Here is a 19,522-nt window from a genome sequence, read left to right as displayed (position 1 = left end):
AAATAACCAGGTGTACAAGTGGTCCTCCACTCATGAGGGAGTTCCTTTCTGGTGATACCTGGTTTACTTCATTGGTTGGTAACCCCCTTGTACTGTATTGTATGAACCATAAGGATGTATAAATGTGTGTGGTACATTACATGAAAGGCCTTTGAAATATAAATTTCACTGATTTGACATACTGTATTATTTGACTTCTTAAAATAAGTATATAGTGCATTATAAAATGAAATTCAGAGGTAATTGTACTGTAGTTAATACTGCGCATTATTAAATATTATAATAATATATGATGGTTCATGACTGGGGTGGGGCATGCACAACATCCCAGAAGTATATCCAGAAACTTTTTGCTGGGTGTCTCGGATGATAGATATGCATTTGGCAGGTGCTTTTCTCCAAAGTGACGTACAAGCAAGAGTAAACAAAAGTACATTCTACAATAGATGGTATATACAAACATGATTCTTACAGCATAGCTTCTTTGTTTTATTCTATTTTGCTAGCACACTGCACTATTCTTCCAATGTATAAAGGAAAAAAAAAAAAAATTTCCCCCCAAAAATAACTGATACCGAGACTATGAACAGGATCAACCATTAAAATGATTCGTTCTTATGGGACATTCTGTAATAAAAATAAAAAAGATATTTTTATTTTTGACTTACATTATAATTAATACTAAAATTAATTCCATTATGCCCACAAACTCCTATTCAGTAGTGAATGTTCACTGTTTCATCATAAACGTGCAATGTTCATCTTGATCGCCAACACACTCAAACACCGGGCAAGAATTGTAAACACTGGAACTGAGCTGGAAAAATCCAGTTTCATTCTGCTACACTCCCCATGCTTGCTTACACATACATGTGCCGTTTAGCTATTTTGGTTCCTTTAATCAATTTCAATGAACACACACACTGCCTGAAACTGCTTGTCCTGAGCGGGGTCGTGGCGAGTCGGAGCCTAACCCGGCAACACGGGGCGCAAAGCTGAAGGGGGAGAGGACACACCCAGGACGGGACACCAGTCCATTGCAAGGCACCGCAAGGGGGAGTTGAACTCCAGACCCGCCAGAGAGCAGGACCTGATCAAACCCGCTGTGCCATTGTGCCCCCCTCCCATTTTAACACATGCAAATTATGAAAAAATTATTTCATGCAAATTAATAAGTAATTTAAATTATTAGTTTCTGTCAATGACTTTTATCAGAGAGTGATTTCATTTCAGGTCCATAAAACACCTTAACACTGTTACTGTAATATTTTAGAAGAAAATCTAAAAGTTCACACTGTCTACAAAGAAACCTGAAGACAATTTTCCTTGAACAATGATTTATTTGTAGGCAGCTTATTACATTCAATATTTAGGATACAGTGTAACACATTCACTCTTCAGGTTTGACAAGGATTTACTAAATATTTTGGTTCACAATAGTATATCTTTAGCATGTTGCTCTCATATTATGCAATTGCAGCAAGACCCACTGAAGTTTTGCTTCTATCAAAGATGGCATAGTACTGTCTGATAAAAACATCACCCAGGATCCACAGCTGGTCAGAACCTCCACTGCCGAAGCCAGTCTTACAGTTCTGACTGGTCTGAAAGACAAATGTGAGAAAAAAAAAAAAAAAAAGGTGTTAATGATGTAACGATAATGATCCAACAATGTTAAATTTATAGTTTTAATTTTGTCCACCATTATTTTTATGATTAACGCAAATGAAATGGTTACCATTGGCAACCCTTATACATTGGCATATGATAGCCATATATATTAGTACAACTGATAAACTTTGAGGTAGATAAAAGAAATGCTGCAGGATGTTCGGGAAGAAAACGCAACCCTTTCTGCTCATATTTATGAGTTAAAACTGCTGTCACAAAATTTGGCAGATGTAACGGGAGTATGACATTTTTCCAAACACCACCACATCCCGCTCCATTTGAATTATTCATATTGAATGTTTTGAAACATACCTGAGAAATATAGGCAGATGCAGAAAGTGTGAAGGTGTATCCGTTAAGGGTAAAAGTCACATGAGGCAGGCTCTGGACGTTACTGCAGCTGACGAAAGACTGTGGGGAGAGTCGTACATCTCACTTCGGTGCATTTGGATCAACTAGAATGCCAATCGCAGAACAAATAAATACCACCTACATCTCCAAACTGGTCTTCAGATGCTCCCAACCAGGAGTTAATGTTTTGGATGTCACTGCTTGGTCCAACAATGACGGAAGTTCCTGTGTCTACAATTGCCTGGCATCCATTGGCGCATGCGACAGTGTTTCCGTTGATGATCACACTGCAATAGGTAGTAATGTTGAGACATTGAAATCCAGGTAAATGAGGATGAGATGATCTCAGGTGTTTGTACTAAAGAAAACTGCCCGTTCTACCTAATGAATGGATAAATGTAAACGTACTTTGACTTGAAATGTCTCGTTGGGGTTTGTTATGGAATAGCTCCTAATAAAAACCCATAAAGGCTGTGTTGGGGATTATTTACATGTGGTAAAGTATTCAGAAGAAAAAAAAATTATTGAACCAACACTGCACTATTATGAGGTAACTGAAAGACAGGGAATATTATTTCATATTGATAAATAGCAAAAAGCTGTAATAATTGGATCTTAAGCACTTTACCTGTCCATGGTAATTTGCCAGTAGGAATCAGAGGTCAGTGGGATCCAGTAGATGTTGCCAGTATAATATGAAGGATCAATACCACCAAAGATGACAGCACTCTCAGTTTCAGAGTTGCTGAAAGTGAAAAATAATACTGGTTACCTTAACGTACAAGACAAAGTGTTGTGATGATAATGAAACAGTAATGTGCCACTGATCCACCTGCTTAGGTTTTACCTGCTCAGGTAGACAGAAAAGAGGTCCTGAGAAAGCAGGCCCTCATTCATCATGTTGTCAAAGACTGGGGTGGCACCAGATGAGGAGATAGAAGGGAAGGCTAGACCAAGGATTCCATCAGCTTGCATGTACTCCATGAAAAGGGCCTCTGTCTTACTCAGACCAAAGATCTGGTTTGTAATAGTGTATCCACCCACCTTTGAGAGAGAACGGAAAGATTAGTGACTGCCTTTGTAATTTTTCTCGGAAAGTTAGTGATAGAATTTGACAAATTAGCACTTGCCTCTAAAAAAACCTGCCATTTAATATACAAACCCAAACACAAACACATGTCACATAACATACACATAGTCATTAGCCATTTTTTGAAATTTAACAGAAAACTTTATTTCAGTTATATTTGCCACAAGGGGGGCGCAGTGGCGCAGTGGCGCAGTGGGTTGGACCGGGTCCTGCTCTCCAGTGGGTCTGGGGTTTGAGTCCCGCTTGGGGTGCCTTGCGATGGACTGGCGTCCCATCCTGGGTGTGTCCCCTCCCCCTCCAGCCTTACGCCCTGAGTTGCCGGGTTAGGCTCCGGTTCCCCGTGACCCCGTATGGGACAAGTGGTTCAGAAATGTGTGTGTGTATATATTTGCCACCTGACTAAGTGATACAAAGGTGAAGAGCTTTCGAACACTTACCTGGACAGTGTCATATCCCAGAACCCCAGTCATGCTCCCAGTTCCATACTGGATGGACAGAGGAGTGGAGGTGGCCTTGAAAGTGGACGACTGCTGGGGGTCAAATCTAGCATGGTTGGCTGGGAAGAGTGAAGAGAGGGACGTTATGGAATTTAGCTATAAAGTGATCTGATCCTACATATGCTTTCTTGGGAGACCAAGTATTCTTTGAAGCGCTAAGGTTTTTAAATCATAACCAAAGTTTCTCTCTATATTCCATGGAGTCCTGCTATTGTACCTTCACATAACATTATATTTGTCCATTTAGCAGATGCTTTTCTCCAAAGTGGTGTACAACTCAGAGTAAATAAAAGTCCAAAGATGTAGAGTTAGGGTTTCTCAGAGTACAGTCAGTTTGTCCAATAATACCGTTTTGCAGGTGCACTTTACATTAGTAGCTGCATATATAATTGATAAGGAATACAATGGTTATTGTGACAGATAATTTAGTGGAATGTTATGGAGGAGGTAAGAGGTTACAACAGAAAGGGGTAGGCAAGAATGTATTTTGTGACTCTACTTGAATGTTGAGAAGGATTCAGCAGTTCTGAGGGTACCTATTTAAAAACTTATAAAGGACATTGTGTAATGTAGGTTAATGCTTGATTTCTCCCTTAGCACGTGTTTGGTTTCTCCTCTAATTCTGATCACAGACATGAAAAATTAAAGATTGCCTGAGCTTTGATCCAGATTTCGGGTGTGAACAGGAACTCTCACTCACTGCAAGCCGGGCTGGAGCAGTAGACAGACGGCACCCAGAGGTTGGAGGAACCTGTGTCAAAGATGACTTGGAAGGACTGTGGTGGAGTTCCAATGGAGATGACACCATAGTAGGAGAGCTGCATTGCAAGAAAGATGTGACAGTTTTATTGAATGGAGGAAAATAAGTATTAGATTCTGGTGTTGTGAAACATACGAATATGTAAAATGAAAACAGAGAAAACACCTGATAATTGCACAAAATAACAGCTAATTTAATATTGCATTGTAGGGTTAAAGTATAAAAAAAAAAGGTTTTCTTATTTCCGTTGATCCACATGTATCACACATTATGAGTTTATAGAGAAAAACAGAAAGAAAAAAATTTATTTGTTTCACTCACATCAGCATCGTTAGTCATTGGTTCACTCCCAAAGGCAAAACTCCTATTAAATTTGCTCATGGGATTATAAGAATGATTTTTCCTGAATTCTTCCCATAGTCCCATCTCCTGCAAGGCCTCCCTTGCTGTCTTCCCCTTAACCAGAGGGACCCTAAAGGAACAGAAGGCTCAGACTCAGCTGCCTGTTCAATTCCCCCCCGCGAGTCCTGGTGCCACTTTCTAGAGTCTTTTACATTGTGTTATATTACTTACATTCACAAATATTAGCTTACAAACAGAACATTTTTAAAAGATTATTACTTTTTTATATGTGAATATCCAGTGCAAAAAATATGAGATAACAGCATTAAGATCTTACTTCTTCAGGCCTTCAGACAGGGCGACGAGAGCAAACAGCACAAAAATGAGCTTCATGTTGTCAGTCTCTGCTTGGAATGAAGAAATAACATTACATTCTGGCATTTATATACAAAGACCGACCTCACCGGCTCCAACTTTTTTATCAGTTGGATAAGAAAACAACACAAACTCTCAGTGGAAATAGAGATAAGCACATTTATGGTGTGATAATGAAAGCAAGATATCAATGAATGTCCTTTCGGACATTCTGTAAGAAAAAGGTCAAACCCTCTTTAAATACATTTTCATCACATTCTTCTGACACTGATGTGCGAGACAAGGTAACATTTACCATAACATAGTGCAATGATGTAAATAACATTAGTTCGATGGTGTCGGAAAAGCCATGGGATGTATTGTCAGTTGTAGACGTATGTGTGGTCCATGGGACCAGTAATTGTACCGTGGGGAGATTCACGAATGCTCAGCCAGAGTATAACCAATGAAATCAACTGTACGATGTACGATACCTTAGATTGTAGCCTGTCAAGACTTCAATTGTAGAAACTATACAAGTAAACACATGTACCAGCATAGCAGATCACGCAGAGTTAGTGTCCTTGTGAATTTAAATAAAGCAAGTTTAGTGGAAAAACTGACCTTAAAATGTCCCTCGTTACAAAATCCAGTTTTGTCACTCACTTTGAGTGACTTTGGGGTTGGGAGCAAAATAAAATGTGAATAGAATTGTGATCCTTGTCGTGCTTTTAAGATGAGAAGACAATGTTTATGTTTAGTTCAGCAGAAGAGTGGAATGATCTTCAAGTGTGATCCTGATTCAATAACAAGAATAGGAAACAGGAACAAGCGGTTGCAGACAGTGTGTGTGTGTATTTAGCAGACACTTTTCTCCAAAGCAACACTATGTAGTGTTACCAGCCTTCACACCTTATTCACCAAGGTGACTTACACTGCTAGATACACTACTTACAATGGGTCACTCATTCATACATCAGTGGAACACACTCTCTCTGTTACACACTATGGGAGAACCTGAACAACATGTCTTTAGACTGTGGGAGGAAACCAGAGCACCTGGAGGAAACCCACGCAGACACGTGGAGAACATGCAAACTCCACACAGACTGAGTGGGGATCAAACCCACATCCTCTTGTATCACCCAAGCGCTATGAGACAACAACGCTATTCGTTGTACCAGCGGGCCACCCAAGGGTTATTTTTACTGTTAAAGCTGAAACTGGAACATTTGAAGTGTTTTTCCACTTTTAGGGATTGACTGACCACTAGTAATTGTCTAATTATAGAGCAACCCAACCTCATTAGTGCCAGGCTATTGAAAACCTTTATCTCAGTGTTATCCTGCTTGTTATTAATAGTTATCAAAGTCTTGGTGCTCATGTTGACAATAGAAGGCTGCATGCCTTTTGAACTGTGTTTGATTGCAGACTTCCTGCTTTTTGAATTTGTTTGACCCATATGTACAGGAAGGAGCTGTCAGGGGTCAGGTGTACTGTAGGACGGGGCTGTTCTTGTTTTCAATTGATTGTACTTTCCATTACATTACCACCTCATGTTATGAATGTTTGAGTCAGAAATTTTGACATAAGAACATTATTATAATTTGTTAAGGCTGAAGAGCACCTGTTTCTCAGTAGCACAGTGTTATTTTTAGTGTTACATGCCTAGGAAACAGACTGAGAGCAGATGTAAGAAGTTGTATTCTGGACAGGACCCCAAACTGAAAGAGTTTCAGAATTTTTTTACATTTTCAGGCATTGTTACCATTTAAGTAGCCTTACATCTGTTGGGGCTAATTCTTAAAAGTTCTCTTGGATGCCTGTGGTACTTTTGAGGAACTAAAGCAATGCTTCACATCCAGTCCAATCCCAAAACATTTACATTTTACATTTATTCAGCTGACGCTTTTCTCCAATACAACTTACTCTGGTTAGGTACTTACAGTTATTTAGCCATTTACAGAGATGGGTAATTTTAAAACATTCCAGTCCCTCTCATCCATTTAAGGTCAGGTAGAGATATCAGAAATTGGAGTTGAAGCAGTGATTTGCCATGGCCATAGGTCACGACCAAAATTGCATCCTTGTAGTTCCTTTTCCTGAAATGATCTTTAGCAGAGCAGAAGGATGATGTGAATAATCAAGAGGTCCTGCCCATTTAGGTGACACTTTTATCCAAAGCAACTTACAATGTTGGTCCACCTACAATTATCTGCCCATTTATACAGCTGAGCAATTTAGGGTAAATACCTTCCTCATGGGTACTGTAACTGGAGGTTGGATTTGAACCTGCAACTTGGGGGGGTCTGAAGGCAACAGCCCTGAGCACTATGCTAACATCTGCCCCATGATGCTGGAGGAATGGAGATGCTGGAGGAATGGAGACGCTGGCTGGACGGGGCCATCAATCCCTCATGGGACCTCTCTAGCGAGCCGATCAAATTAACCGCAGGCAAATGTGATGAGGTTTATTTTCACCCATTTCAGACTTACAGTAACTTTCATATGGCAGTAATGCCAATCTCAAGATCATTCGACCTAGACTGCAGTCATACATTGAAAGAGAATTCCCTGGCACACAAGCCAGTTTCATCAAATGAGAGACAAGTGACATTGCTGCTGCTGTGAGATGGGTAATTCCAAAAACAAGGGGGCATCAGAAGAAGATCTGCAACTATTTTATTGACTACAGCAAAGGCTTTGATTACTCCAGCCATGTTAAAATAGGGAATGCACTCAGAAAATGGGTGTACTAGAACACCTGATTTCCCTGGCAAAGATCTTGTGCACTGGTATATGCAACAGATAAAACAGATCAGGGAGAAGCACAATGGTTTTCCACTGGCAAAGGAGCAAGGCAAGGCTGCATTCTCCATGGTTTCAAGGTCGATGAATTGAACATCAGTGATCTCATATATTAGCATGTACAGTAGAGCTATGATTAAACCCAAAGAATACAGAAATCGTAACATCTTAGACGGCAACACACTTTCGTTCTGAAGACACAGACGTTATTGACAATGTTTGGCTCTTGGAATAAGTAATCAGCAACAAAGGCTCCAGCATCCATGAGATCGGCTGAAGACTAGCACTTGGCAGAGCTGCAATGGAAGAACTGGAAAAAGGCACAAGTGCAGGACAGAAGTCTCTGGAGACACTCTATGTGTCGCTAAGAGTTATCACTGACTTGATGGCACTGAAGAAAGAACAGACCAGGCTTGAAGAACTGGAAGGCTGACACCTACTCACAACTCCATGAAGTACTCCAGTGTTTCTCCACCTCAAACCATCCATCCAGCTGCCTGTATTACAGCTGTGATCCAAAGGAAGTCATGAAGGCCGTCATCAGCTGCACAGGTCAATGCTCCACCATCCAGATAAAGTGCATTTGTACCTCATCTTATGTACACAACTGAGACTAGAAATCTGCTCAAAACTCGAAGTCCAACTGCTGCGTTACAATCAATAAAAGCTTCCAATGAAAAACACAAGGCTGAGTACACCCAGTCCATCACAATGTAAACATTTGTTTTATAAATTTTTTAATCGCTTTAAACAACATTAATACATTTTCAGTTGATTTTAATGATTGATTTTATTCAAATATCATTTTTGATGAAATTAATTGATTTTAATAAAATAAAAACACCTCACTGCCCTAGCTACCTATTCTATTCTGATTTCTAATAGATTCATCCCATTTTTGGCTTTTTTAATTTGTATGCAGTCATTAAAGGAATGATTAACAAAAGCTTTTAAAAGTCACAATCAATATAAGCTTACTTAAAGAAGCATCTGTTGTTTTTTTGTGGGTTAGGTTCTGTAAAAATCTTGCACCTCAGTAGAATGATCATATTTGTCATTTATAATAGAATTATCAATTTTTTCATTTTTAAAATGATACTGGAAAAGTGCATGGAAGTAATTCAAGGTACCACAACAATCATTGCCTGGGGCAGGATGGTGCATTTTTAGTTTTGTGGTTAGTGAAACACTGGTGCAGAACTTTCCAAGATAAGTGAACAGACTAAATGAGCAACACTGACGGAGTAAGGAACTGTCACGCCCCCCGCATCGCAACGAGGATCACCTGGGGCGGATCAGGGGACGGGAGCATAAAACGGAGGTTCGGAGCACATGCAGACGCGGAACACCTTGTTGAGCCCTGCTCATTGTTCTTCGTGTGCTCACCGGGCTACCTACCTTCCCTCGACTCCTGCTTGTCTCATGGATTACGGCTTTTGGATTGTCCCTTTGCTTATGTTTGTTCATCGGCGACCCTTGGCTTGTTTTGTGACTACGTTTCTTGGATTCCCCTATTAAACGCCGACACTCTGCACTTGGGTCTGACAGCTTCCTTCCGGTGCAACAGCATGACAGGAACTAAGAAAGTGTCACCAGGTGCCAAGGGCAAGACTCAGCACTGGCAGCTCCTTACAGTTCAGTTTATATAGCAGAAAGGTCATTCTGATCCAAATCACGTGAGTGATTTCCAGGCCCTGGGACTTGAGTCCCCCCCGAAGAGGGGTAAACAGAAAGTGGCACCCACAAATGCTACACATATAGAGATACACACACACACACACACACACACACTTTCAGAACCGCTTGTCCCATACGGGGTCACGGGGAACCGGAGCCTAACCCGGCAACTCAGGGCGTAAGGCTGGAGGGGGAGGGGACACACCCAGGACGGGACGCCAGTCCGTCGCAAGGCACCCCAAGCGGGACTCGAACCCCAGACCCACCGGAGAGCAGGACTGTGGTCTAACCCACTGCGCCACCGCACCCCCTGTATAGAGATACAAATATGTATTAATATTTCTTCCACATCTGTACACAATTACATCTTTGCTGTGAGGGACATGGAATTATGCTGGTGCCCTACCTTTTGTGAAAGAATGCCGTATGTTCCTGAAAATTTGTCACAGATGAGTTTCCATCAAAGAACTGTTTGCATTACTTCTTATAAGGAAATGCCATCATGCACACACAATACTTATTATGACATCACGTAACTATTATGCAGGGATGGTTATCCTGATAAAACTAGCATTGATTTTATCTTTGAGAAAAAATGAGTCTTAGAAGTGGTAAAATATGAAACAAACAGGCTGAAAAACTAGGAGATTTCTGAAGAAGACTGAGGAAAAGAACTATACAAGTTTTTACTGTGTGGAGGTTATGGAAAACTGAACTTTCATGCTCCTGTACTTGACTAAAAACTTACACACAAAGAGGGTGAAGAGCTCATCTGTTCAGAGAATTTACCAACAATCTTGTCCACTATGGCAAGGAAACATTCAGAAGAAATTGGTATAAATCTGTGCTGTGCGCTGTAACAGATTTCCTTAAAAGGAATGTCCGCTAATCGGAGAATAAATGAACTGAAAACACACATTAACTCATTCGCTATGCACAATGTTTTATATGTTATTTAAGTGTAGTTTTTACAAAATATATTCTTCAGGTACATGTTGATGTACAATCTTTATATTTACAACGTACGTTTATTCACTTAACAGACACTTTCCTCCAAAGTGACTTACAATGGATGCTATGTAATGTTACCAGCCAAGACACCTTATTCACCGTGGTGACTTATATTGCTAGATACACTACTTACACTGGGTCACTCATCCATACATCAGTGGAACACACTCTCTCTGTCACTCACACGTTATGGGTGAACATGAATAGCATGTCTCTGCACTGTAGGGGGAAACCAGAGCACCCAGAGGAAACTCACACAGACACGGTGAGAACATGCAAACTCCACGCAGACTGAGTGGGGATCGAACCCACATCCTCTTGTACTACCCAGGCGCTGTGATACTCTTTGAGATTCTTTAATACTGTAGTATGGTTTGAGGGGAGTATTCTCATCATGCCTTCCCATGTTGTGTGTTCTTCTTCTAATTGTAGTATGTTCATCAAAAATTGTGGTGTTGATAATGTGTTACTGAAGTGGGTTATTTTGTATGTTTGTAGCCAGCGGGGGCATGGTGGCGCAGTGGGTTGGACCGGGTCCTGTTCTTCAGTGGGTCTGCGGTTTGAGTCCCGCTTGGGGTGCCTTGCGACGGACTGGCGTCCCATCCTGGGTGTGTCCCCTCCCCCTCCGGCCTTACGCCCTGTGTTACCGGGTAGGCTCTGGTTCCCCGTCACCCCGTATGGGAGGAGCGGTTCTGAAAATGTGTGTTTGTAAGATTGATTACCCACTGTCTGTATGTGTACTGTAATGTTTCTTATTCCATTGGGTTTCTTTTGAGGCATGGAGGAGGGTGCTATTATTGTCTGAGCTCCAGTCTAAATATGGCATAACAGCAAGAACTAAACAATTTACATGATTCACACTACACTTTTCAAATTTTTACAGATTAAGTTGAAACAAAATCCTAGAAACCTTTTAATGAATCAATGAAACACGCACACACATTTTCTGAACCGCTTGTCCCATTCAGGGTCGCAGGGTGCCAGAGCCTAACCTGGCAACACAGGGCATAAGGCTGGAGGGGGAGGAGACACACCCAGGACAGGACACCAGTCTGTCGCAAGGCACCCCAAGCAGGACTCGAACCCCCAGACCCACCGGAGAGCAGGACCTGGTCCAACCCACTGCACCACTGCGCCCCCTTCAAATCAATGAAACATTATTTCTATTTAGTATATAGTATAATGTACTGGAAAGAGCAGTTTATTGTGATTTTTAGATTGTCAGCACATTTAACAGAGCAAAATTTTTATTTCCCATGTTTTTAAATTAATTTTGGGGCAATTATGCAGCTGCAGCAATTCCAACTGAATTGTTGCCTCTGTTGAAGATGACATAGAACTCTCTGATGAAGACATCACCAAGAATCCAGAGCTGGCTATCACCACCATCTCCAAAACCAGTGGTGCACTCATCATTTGACTGCAATGGAAAATTCAGTAAACAGACATTAATGACTTTTTGGATATATCTTTTTACAGTCCATCAGTACTTGAACTTTCCTTTGCATGGTAATATCATGCCTATGAGCACTTTTCAGAACTTCTAATTACAGCAGTGTTCGTGGCTTGGCTGAGAATACTGCCAAAAACAGTCTATTATGATACAGACTGTTGCTCAACTGTGGACAGACAGCATCCAACAAACTCATCATCCTTCGATGATCAATTTCATCTCTGTTATATAAGTTAACCGTCGTCATGAACATTTCTTTTTTTTTGGAACAGCAACTGTTATGCATACAAACTTTTAGAGAATGCATATGGTATGACATTTAATTATATTATGCTATATAAATATAAGACTCATGCATCTCTGTTTTGAGAGATTATTGATGTGAAGTACTATTGATTAAAATAATGTTTTCGAGTTTTATTAAATAGCTGGTTTAGTCACGTAGGGACATGCAGGAGAACCATGGCAAGCTGCTGATCAGCATTACAACATTGCTATTATATTCACTCTCATAAGTCAAATTGTCAAACTGAACTGCATGATATCCCACCCTTGGATCTTCCTGTTACTATGTGCACACTATTTCCATTGTGTTTTTGTCCTTGTTGTTTTTCTTTGAGGTAGCATGCACTTACATTTACATTTATTCATTTAGCACTTAAACACACTTTTTATCTAGAAACAAACAGCTGAACATGTGAATAACCAGCGGTTTCAAGTCATACCTGAGAGATGTAGGCTGAGGCAGGGATTATGAAAGAATTTCCATTAAGGGTGAAGGTCACATCAGGCATACTCTGGATGTTGTTGCAGCTCACAACTGCCTGTGAAGGTTCCATGTGTTAGTCTTTTTGCATACAGGACTGATGAATTGCAGTGGCAAATAAGGTAAGTACTACCTACATCTCCGTATTGGTCCACAGATGCTCCTACCCACGAGTTGAGGTTTTGGATGTCACTGCTTGGCCCAACAATGAGCGAGGTGCCTGTGTCCACAACTGCTTGGCAGCCTCCAGAACATGCAACAGTGGTTCCATTTATGGTCATGCTGAAACAGGTAACAGTGGTGTGAATGAACAGTATACCACCATGGAAAAACCTTTTTCAATTGCTGGAATTAATGTAAGGAAAACCTTATATTAGATGAAAGTCTATGGTTTTAGTTCAGCCTGACTTCGCTTAAAGTTGCTTCTTATTTGCACCAACACAGTGCGGTTGTTTCCTGTGTTCTGGATGTCTTTGTGTGTCCTGTGTATGTACATATATAAGTCTATACATATTTCTTAGCTAGAGCCTTATTTTAACAGAACTTAGAACTTACAAGGATGCAAAGTAAAGTGTATAAGTGTAGTTTATAGGAAACAAAAAATTTTTTAAATATGAATATTAACATATGACCATATGAATCCAAGAACATTTAAGGCAGTGTGTCTATAGTTGAACAACAAAGTTTATGTGTTGGGAAGAGCACAAACTTTACTGAAATGAACGGAATGGATTAAGTCCAGCATACCTATCCATGGTAATCTGCCAGTATGTTTCAGCAGACAGTGGAATCCAGGTGATGTTGCCGGTATAATACGAGGAATCAATCCCACCAAAGATGACAAGACTACCATTTTCAGAGTCACTGAAAGCAAGAAATCATGGTGGTCACCCACAAGCCAAAGTGCTGACAGTGCAATTTTGATTAAAAATTGTGCTGATAATGACATAACAACTTGCTCCTGATCCATCTGCTTAGGTTTTACCTGCTCAGGTAGACAGAGAAGAGGTTCTGAGAAACAAGGCCCTCACTCATCATGTTGTCAAAGACTGGGGTGGCACCAGATGAGGAGATAGAAGGGAAGGCTAGACCAAGGATTCCATCAGCTTGCATGTACTGCATGAAAGTAGCCTCTGTCTCACTCAGACCAAATATCTGGTTGGTAACGTAGAGTCCACCCACCTTTAAAAGAGAACACAAACAATTTTTTGGTTCTATTTATCATTTTACCATGAAAATAAGCATTTTCACAAGGTAGAGATTTTTGATCAAATCCTATAGCGGCCAGTCTTCTGCAGTGGCTACGGGTATGGTGATAATTGATTGCTTATTATTATAAAAATAATGAAGTAAATTGTTGAAGTTCTTACTAAGACAGTGGAAGGCTGTCAGTTTAACACAGAACATTATTTGAGTTATACTGTATTTGCCACTTGTCCAGTGATACAAAGGTGGAGAGCTTTCGAACACTTACCTGGACAGTGTCATATCCCAGAACCCCAGTCATGCTCCCAGTTCCATACTGGATGGACAGAGACTCATTGGTGACCTCAAAAGTGGAGGACTGCTGAGGGTTGAATCTAGCATGGTTGCCTTGGAAAGTGAAGGGAGGGATTGAGAAGAATTTGAGACTGTGAATCATAATTTTTTATTGTTATGTTAAAAAGTGAAATAGCACTTTGACTGAGTGTCCATATTTTTAGCCTCAAGAATTATACTTAAGAACTCAGGCTTCGCCAAAAAGTATCCAGTTCAGAAGCCAACCAATATGAAGGAGGTAGCATTTACATTTATTTTCTTAGCTGATGATTTTCAACATAGTACTTAACATTGTTTAGCTACTTGTAATTGTTTGCCCAGTTATCCATCTCGATCATTCCTTACTGCAGCGATTTAGACCAAGTACCGTGCTCAAGGGTATTACAGCAGGAAATGGGATTCCAACTGTAGGCCTTGGAGTGAAAGGTGACAGCTCTTACCACAATGTAACCTGTTGTGTTGCTCATTATTATCATCATTATTATTATTATTATTATTATTATTATTATTATTAGTAGTAGTAGTAGTAGTAGTAGAAGTAGTAGTTGTACTAATTATTATACTGACTAATATTTACTGAAGCAATTCATATTAAAAAAACTCCTATGGGGACTATTGCTCATATTTGACAATGTAAAGATATCAGCTTTGACCATCAAAATGAAATCTCCACAACTCAAAATTATTCATTCATTGTCAGAAAAAAACTGCTACCAACTATACAGTACAGAACAGTGTGGCATATTTTCTTGCCATAACCATCCCCATGATCAACACCAGTGCCCCTCACTCACTGCAAGCCGGGCTGGAGCAGTAGACAGACGGCACCCAGAGGTTGGAGGAGCCTGTGTCAAGGAGGACTTGGAAGGACTGAGGTGGAGTTCCAATGGAGATGACACCATAGTAGGAGAGCTGCATTGAAGAAAGACAGAACCAGCTTGTTCAATGGCATTAAGGTAAGGCATTTTACGTTACAATTCTTATAGAACAATTTAACAAAAATCTTCTACAGATTCACACACAGATCAACTTGAATTAACTAATGTTTAACATGCACTGAAAGAGAAAGCAAACTCACATCTGCATCGTTGGTCATTGGCTCATTCCCAACAGCAAACTCGGTATCAAACTTAACCATGGGGTTGTAGGGATGTCTCTTTCTGAATTCCTTCCATAGTCCCTTTTCTTTCAGGGTCTGTCTTGCTGTCTTCCCCCTAATCAGGGGGATCCTGAAAGAACAGAAAGCTCAGGATGCTGTCACATTTTAGACTCATATTTCACATATTTCGAAGCATTGTCCTGCATTCTGTGTTACATATTCAGAAGTAAAACTGGAGTTAAATTTTACTTTGGAATATTTTTTCTTACTTGTGCAGGCACTCGGACAGGGCCACAAGAGCAAGAAACACTACAACTATCTTCATGATGTCTGTCTGTGTCCACTTGTCTTTGTTCATCCTAGTCAGGAGACTGTTCTGGGATTTATATACAGGGACCCATTTTACATTCTCTCACTTGTTATCAATACAAATGAAAAAAGTTAAGAAAGCACCGCAAACACTCAATTTCTAAGGAGAAAAGTTGATAGTGACAGAAGAATTTTATGAAAAGAAAAGATTAGAAAAGATTAAAAGCCTTTCAAATGCATAGTATTTGCCTAGTATCCTTGTGACATTGGAGAATACAATAATGAAGTGGCAATTAATGAAAAAAAATATTTAAAAAGGATAACTGAGTAAGGCTTTGAAGTGGAAATTATCAGAAACATCAAGGGGACTAGAAGAGATGACTGGAAAGCAACTATTCCCAGAAAAGACAAGGTTCAAGGTGGTTGCGCCCTTCTTAGTGGGAGAGGACTGCGAAATTGAGGTCGAAGGGCTGTAGAAGGGACAAAGAGCTGGTTGCATGAATGTGATGAAGATGCAAGTTAAAGTCATTTAGGAAAGACATCTCTGGGTGTTGTCCATTGGGAGGAAACTCGTCTAAACATCTGGGTAGTTGTTCAAAAAGCAGGTGATGGGAGAGGAGGACTTAGAGGACAAGCAGCAAGTGTGCAGTCAAGTCAGACAGTGAGAGAGACAATCTGGAACTGGAATGGGGCATCCGCTAGGGTGGTGGACAGGGAGAAACAAATATTCTTGATGGGGAAAGAGGCACCAGAGGCACGAGGACTCTTAGAGAAGAATTAGTTGGCTGAAGTTCTGCAGCTGTGGCTGTATTTACATCCTTTCTGCATTTCCGGGGGCGATCTCTGATTTGGAGAGGGCCGAGATGTTGAGTTACAGGCCAAAAGAATAGCCTGGGATAAAGGCAGCCTTCTTCACAACAGACTGGCAGTTCCAGTTTTGAACAGACGATATTAAGTCACAAGTCATTATCCTTAATCACCACACTACTCACTTTCCAGTAATAAAAAAATCCAGATACAAAGTAATATGCAAATAACTAACAAATGAGAAATGTTAAAATGAAAGACAGTTCAGATGCTCAAACTTCAAAGAAAGGTGAAAAGTTATAGGATTAGTCCTATTTTATGTATTCAGTCAGTATAACTGATTTTATTGTTGTCTTGCCAGGCCCTTTGGACATCAACATTAGCAGTACAAGCATTAGCTAAATTATGTTGTCTAACTTCACTATTAAATCATATTGCATTATTGATGTTTATATTGGCATTCTGTTTAGAAAACACGCACAGTTTGTCACTCAGTTACAGTCATACCCTGAGACAAACCCATTCAGCTTATAATAATTCAGATTTGCATGCAGTTTCAATTAATAGCACAACATTGGCTTACAAGGTACTTTTTTCTAATTTACCTGTCTGCTGACAGCTGAGCGCCATGAGACATTTACATCTATTCATTCAGCAGACAGTTTCTGGGTATGAGGCTTGACTCACTGAATCTAACACTAAATAAAGTCCAGTCTATCATGGAGAGTGATTGAGATCCTCTGCCTGGAGCCTTGCTCAAACACACAAGCACTTCCAGCACCAGACTGCTACAGTCGCAGGGGTCCAAGGAGTGCTACCAACGGTTGTTTCTCCCCACAGCCACAAGACTCTACAACACATCCTCACGCTGCCAGGGGGTGACCTGACTGAGTGGTACTAAGCTTGGTCTTAGCTGTCCCATTTACATTTACATTTATTCATTTAGCAGACGCTTTTGTCCAAAGCGACGTTCATCTCAGCAAAAGTACAATTTATGCATTACATTAAGAGAAGGAGACATAGCTGCAGACATGAAAGTCTCAAGCAAACCTAGTTTGTTCCCTACCACTTCTTGCTGCACCGAGGTTCATTGTTCGAGTAGTCTCAAAACCCTTCTGTATGGAAATACACTTGCTTGTTCATCTACCTAACTTATTAATTTGTCTAACTGATTATTTACCTATTATGTATCTCTGTTTCTTCACTATGTGTTTATATTGATATTTATTACATACCTTTCTCCAAAGCAACTTCCAAAGAACTCTATGTAGTGTTATCAGCCCACACACCTTATTCACCGCAGTGACTTACACTGCTAGATACACTAGTTACAATGGGTCACTCATCCATACATCAGTGGAACACACTCACTGTCACTCACACACTATGGGGAACCTGAACAGCATGTTTTTGGACTGTGGGAGGAAACCAGAGCACCCAGAGGAAACCCACACAGACCCAGGGAGGACATGCAAACTCCACACAGGCTGAGGGGGCTCGAACCCACATACTCTCGCACCACCCTGGCACTGTGAGACAGCAGTGCTACTCACCGTGCCACACCTGTATGTATCTGTGTACTCTTTTTGAATATTGTATTGTATTGTATTCACTCATCTCCTAAGTGACTTGCAATGATTAACTAGTATTTAGCTGATACCTTTATTCCAGGAAGTTTACGGTATTAGATGAACTGCTTTAAACTTTTTACAGTCATGCACCCAGCAGAGGAATGTGAAACACACATATACATATTTACACATTGTAGATGTTCAAACTCCGCACAGACTGAGCAGGGATCATCGAACTGAGACCCACATTGAATCACACAGCTCAGGTGCTGAGACAACATGTCAGCATGTTGGGTTACTATGAATTCATTTATGTTCTTCGGGTTACAATTAATTTGTACTGTTTTGATTGATTTTTTTTTTCTTTGCTGTTCCTTTTTTTCAGTTAAAGGTTGAATCCATACACAGACACAATCATATCTTTGCAGTTTTTATTTCTGAATGTTTTTTCAGTGTACAAAACATTAGAGCTATGAAAGAACTGAATGACTACATGTAGCTATTCAATATAATAAAATAAAGGGAAACTTCCATCTCATGTTGTGAAAACTAATGAATAATTTATACCTTCCTGAACCCCAAAATTGATATAAATGATGTCAGTTTTGGGGTTGGGGGATGTGATGGCACAGTGGGTTTGGCTGGGTCCTGCTCTCTGGTGGGTCTGGGGTTTGAGTCCTGCTTGGGGTGCCTTGTGATGGACTGGTGTCCCATCCTGGGTGTATCCCCTCTACCCCAGCCCTGCGCCCTGTGTTTCCGGGATAGGCTTCGGCTTGCCATGACCCCACTTGGGACAAGTGGTTTCAGCCTGTGTATGTGTGTGTGTTTTGGGATTTTGGGGATTTTTGGGTTTTGGGCCTCAGGAATGTATAAAACATTAAAAGTTATGGAAATTATGTCTGCACCTTCTGAGGAACTGACCTTTCTCAGGAACGCATTGCCTTTGTAGGGTGGGAAAAGACTGTAGTGCACAGTTAGCAAGCTAGCTACACAACAAGATAACAACTTGAATGGCTTTGCACTGTCAGTGGAAGCCAGAAAACCTGGAAGAAACACCGCAAACATTCAAACTCCACACAGAAAGAGGTGGATTCAAACCTACACCCAAACAGCTCATGAGATGTGAGATAGCAGTGCTATCACCTGCCCCACACTGAGTTTGAATAAAGTGATGTAACTAGAAATGTGAAAATAATGGGTCTCCTTGGGTCTCCTTCCTGTTTGAGCAGATGCCCAAATCGCCTGGCTTCTCTCGATGTGGTGTAGCAGTAATCCAAATGTGGAGGTGGGACAGCTGGTAGCATAGTGGTAAGGGCTACTGTCTTTGGACGCAAAGGTCACAGCTTTGATACCCACCTCTGGCAAGGTTCTTACCCTCAGTTGCTCCAGTAAAGTTACCCAGCTGTAAAAATGGGTA

At 40.7% G+C, this 19,522-nt stretch overlaps 2 protein-coding genes across 4 annotated transcripts; both read right to left on the bottom strand.

The window, feature by feature from the left end:
* Positions 1-1,320: 1,320 nt before the first annotated feature.
* On the bottom strand, positions 1,321-8,455 carry LOC108933561 (pepsin A-like). 3 transcript variants are annotated; one of them, XM_018750724.2, is made up of 10 exons: positions 8,314-8,455; positions 5,049-5,118; positions 4,691-4,841; positions 4,310-4,427; positions 3,550-3,668; positions 2,870-3,066; positions 2,651-2,767; positions 2,165-2,309; positions 1,984-2,082; positions 1,321-1,604 (listed from the first exon to the last, which is right to left on the bottom strand). In XM_018750724.2, exons 1-10 carry the CDS (start codon positions 8,360-8,362, stop codon positions 1,467-1,469), a joined length of 1,203 nt encoding a protein of 400 aa, XP_018606240.1. In that variant the 5' UTR covers positions 8,363-8,455; the 3' UTR covers positions 1,321-1,466. The 3 variants fall into 3 exon arrangements, with proteins under 3 accessions (XP_018606240.1, XP_018606241.1, XP_018606242.1); XM_018750725.2 differs by having other exon boundaries at positions 5,049-5,115; XM_018750726.2 differs by having other exon boundaries at positions 5,049-5,115; positions 8,318-8,336.
* Positions 8,456-11,843: 3,388 nt separating this feature from the next.
* Positions 11,844-15,743, bottom strand: LOC108933633 (pepsin A-like). Its single transcript, XM_029258959.1, has 9 exons — positions 15,688-15,743; positions 15,398-15,548; positions 15,114-15,231; positions 14,255-14,373; positions 13,766-13,962; positions 13,528-13,644; positions 12,914-13,062; positions 12,740-12,834; positions 11,844-11,981 (listed from the first exon to the last, which is right to left on the bottom strand). Exons 1-9 carry the CDS (start codon positions 15,741-15,743, stop codon positions 11,844-11,846), a joined length of 1,140 nt encoding a protein of 379 aa, XP_029114792.1.
* Positions 15,744-19,522: the final 3,779 nt, after the last annotated feature.

This window comes from Scleropages formosus, chromosome 16, assembly GCF_900964775.1.
Source record: "Scleropages formosus chromosome 16, fSclFor1.1, whole genome shotgun sequence".
NCBI lineage: Eukaryota > Metazoa > Chordata > Actinopteri > Osteoglossiformes > Osteoglossidae > Scleropages > Scleropages formosus.
The sequence above is the reverse complement of the archived record's forward strand: the minus strand, read 5'-3'. Positions and strand labels throughout refer to the sequence as shown.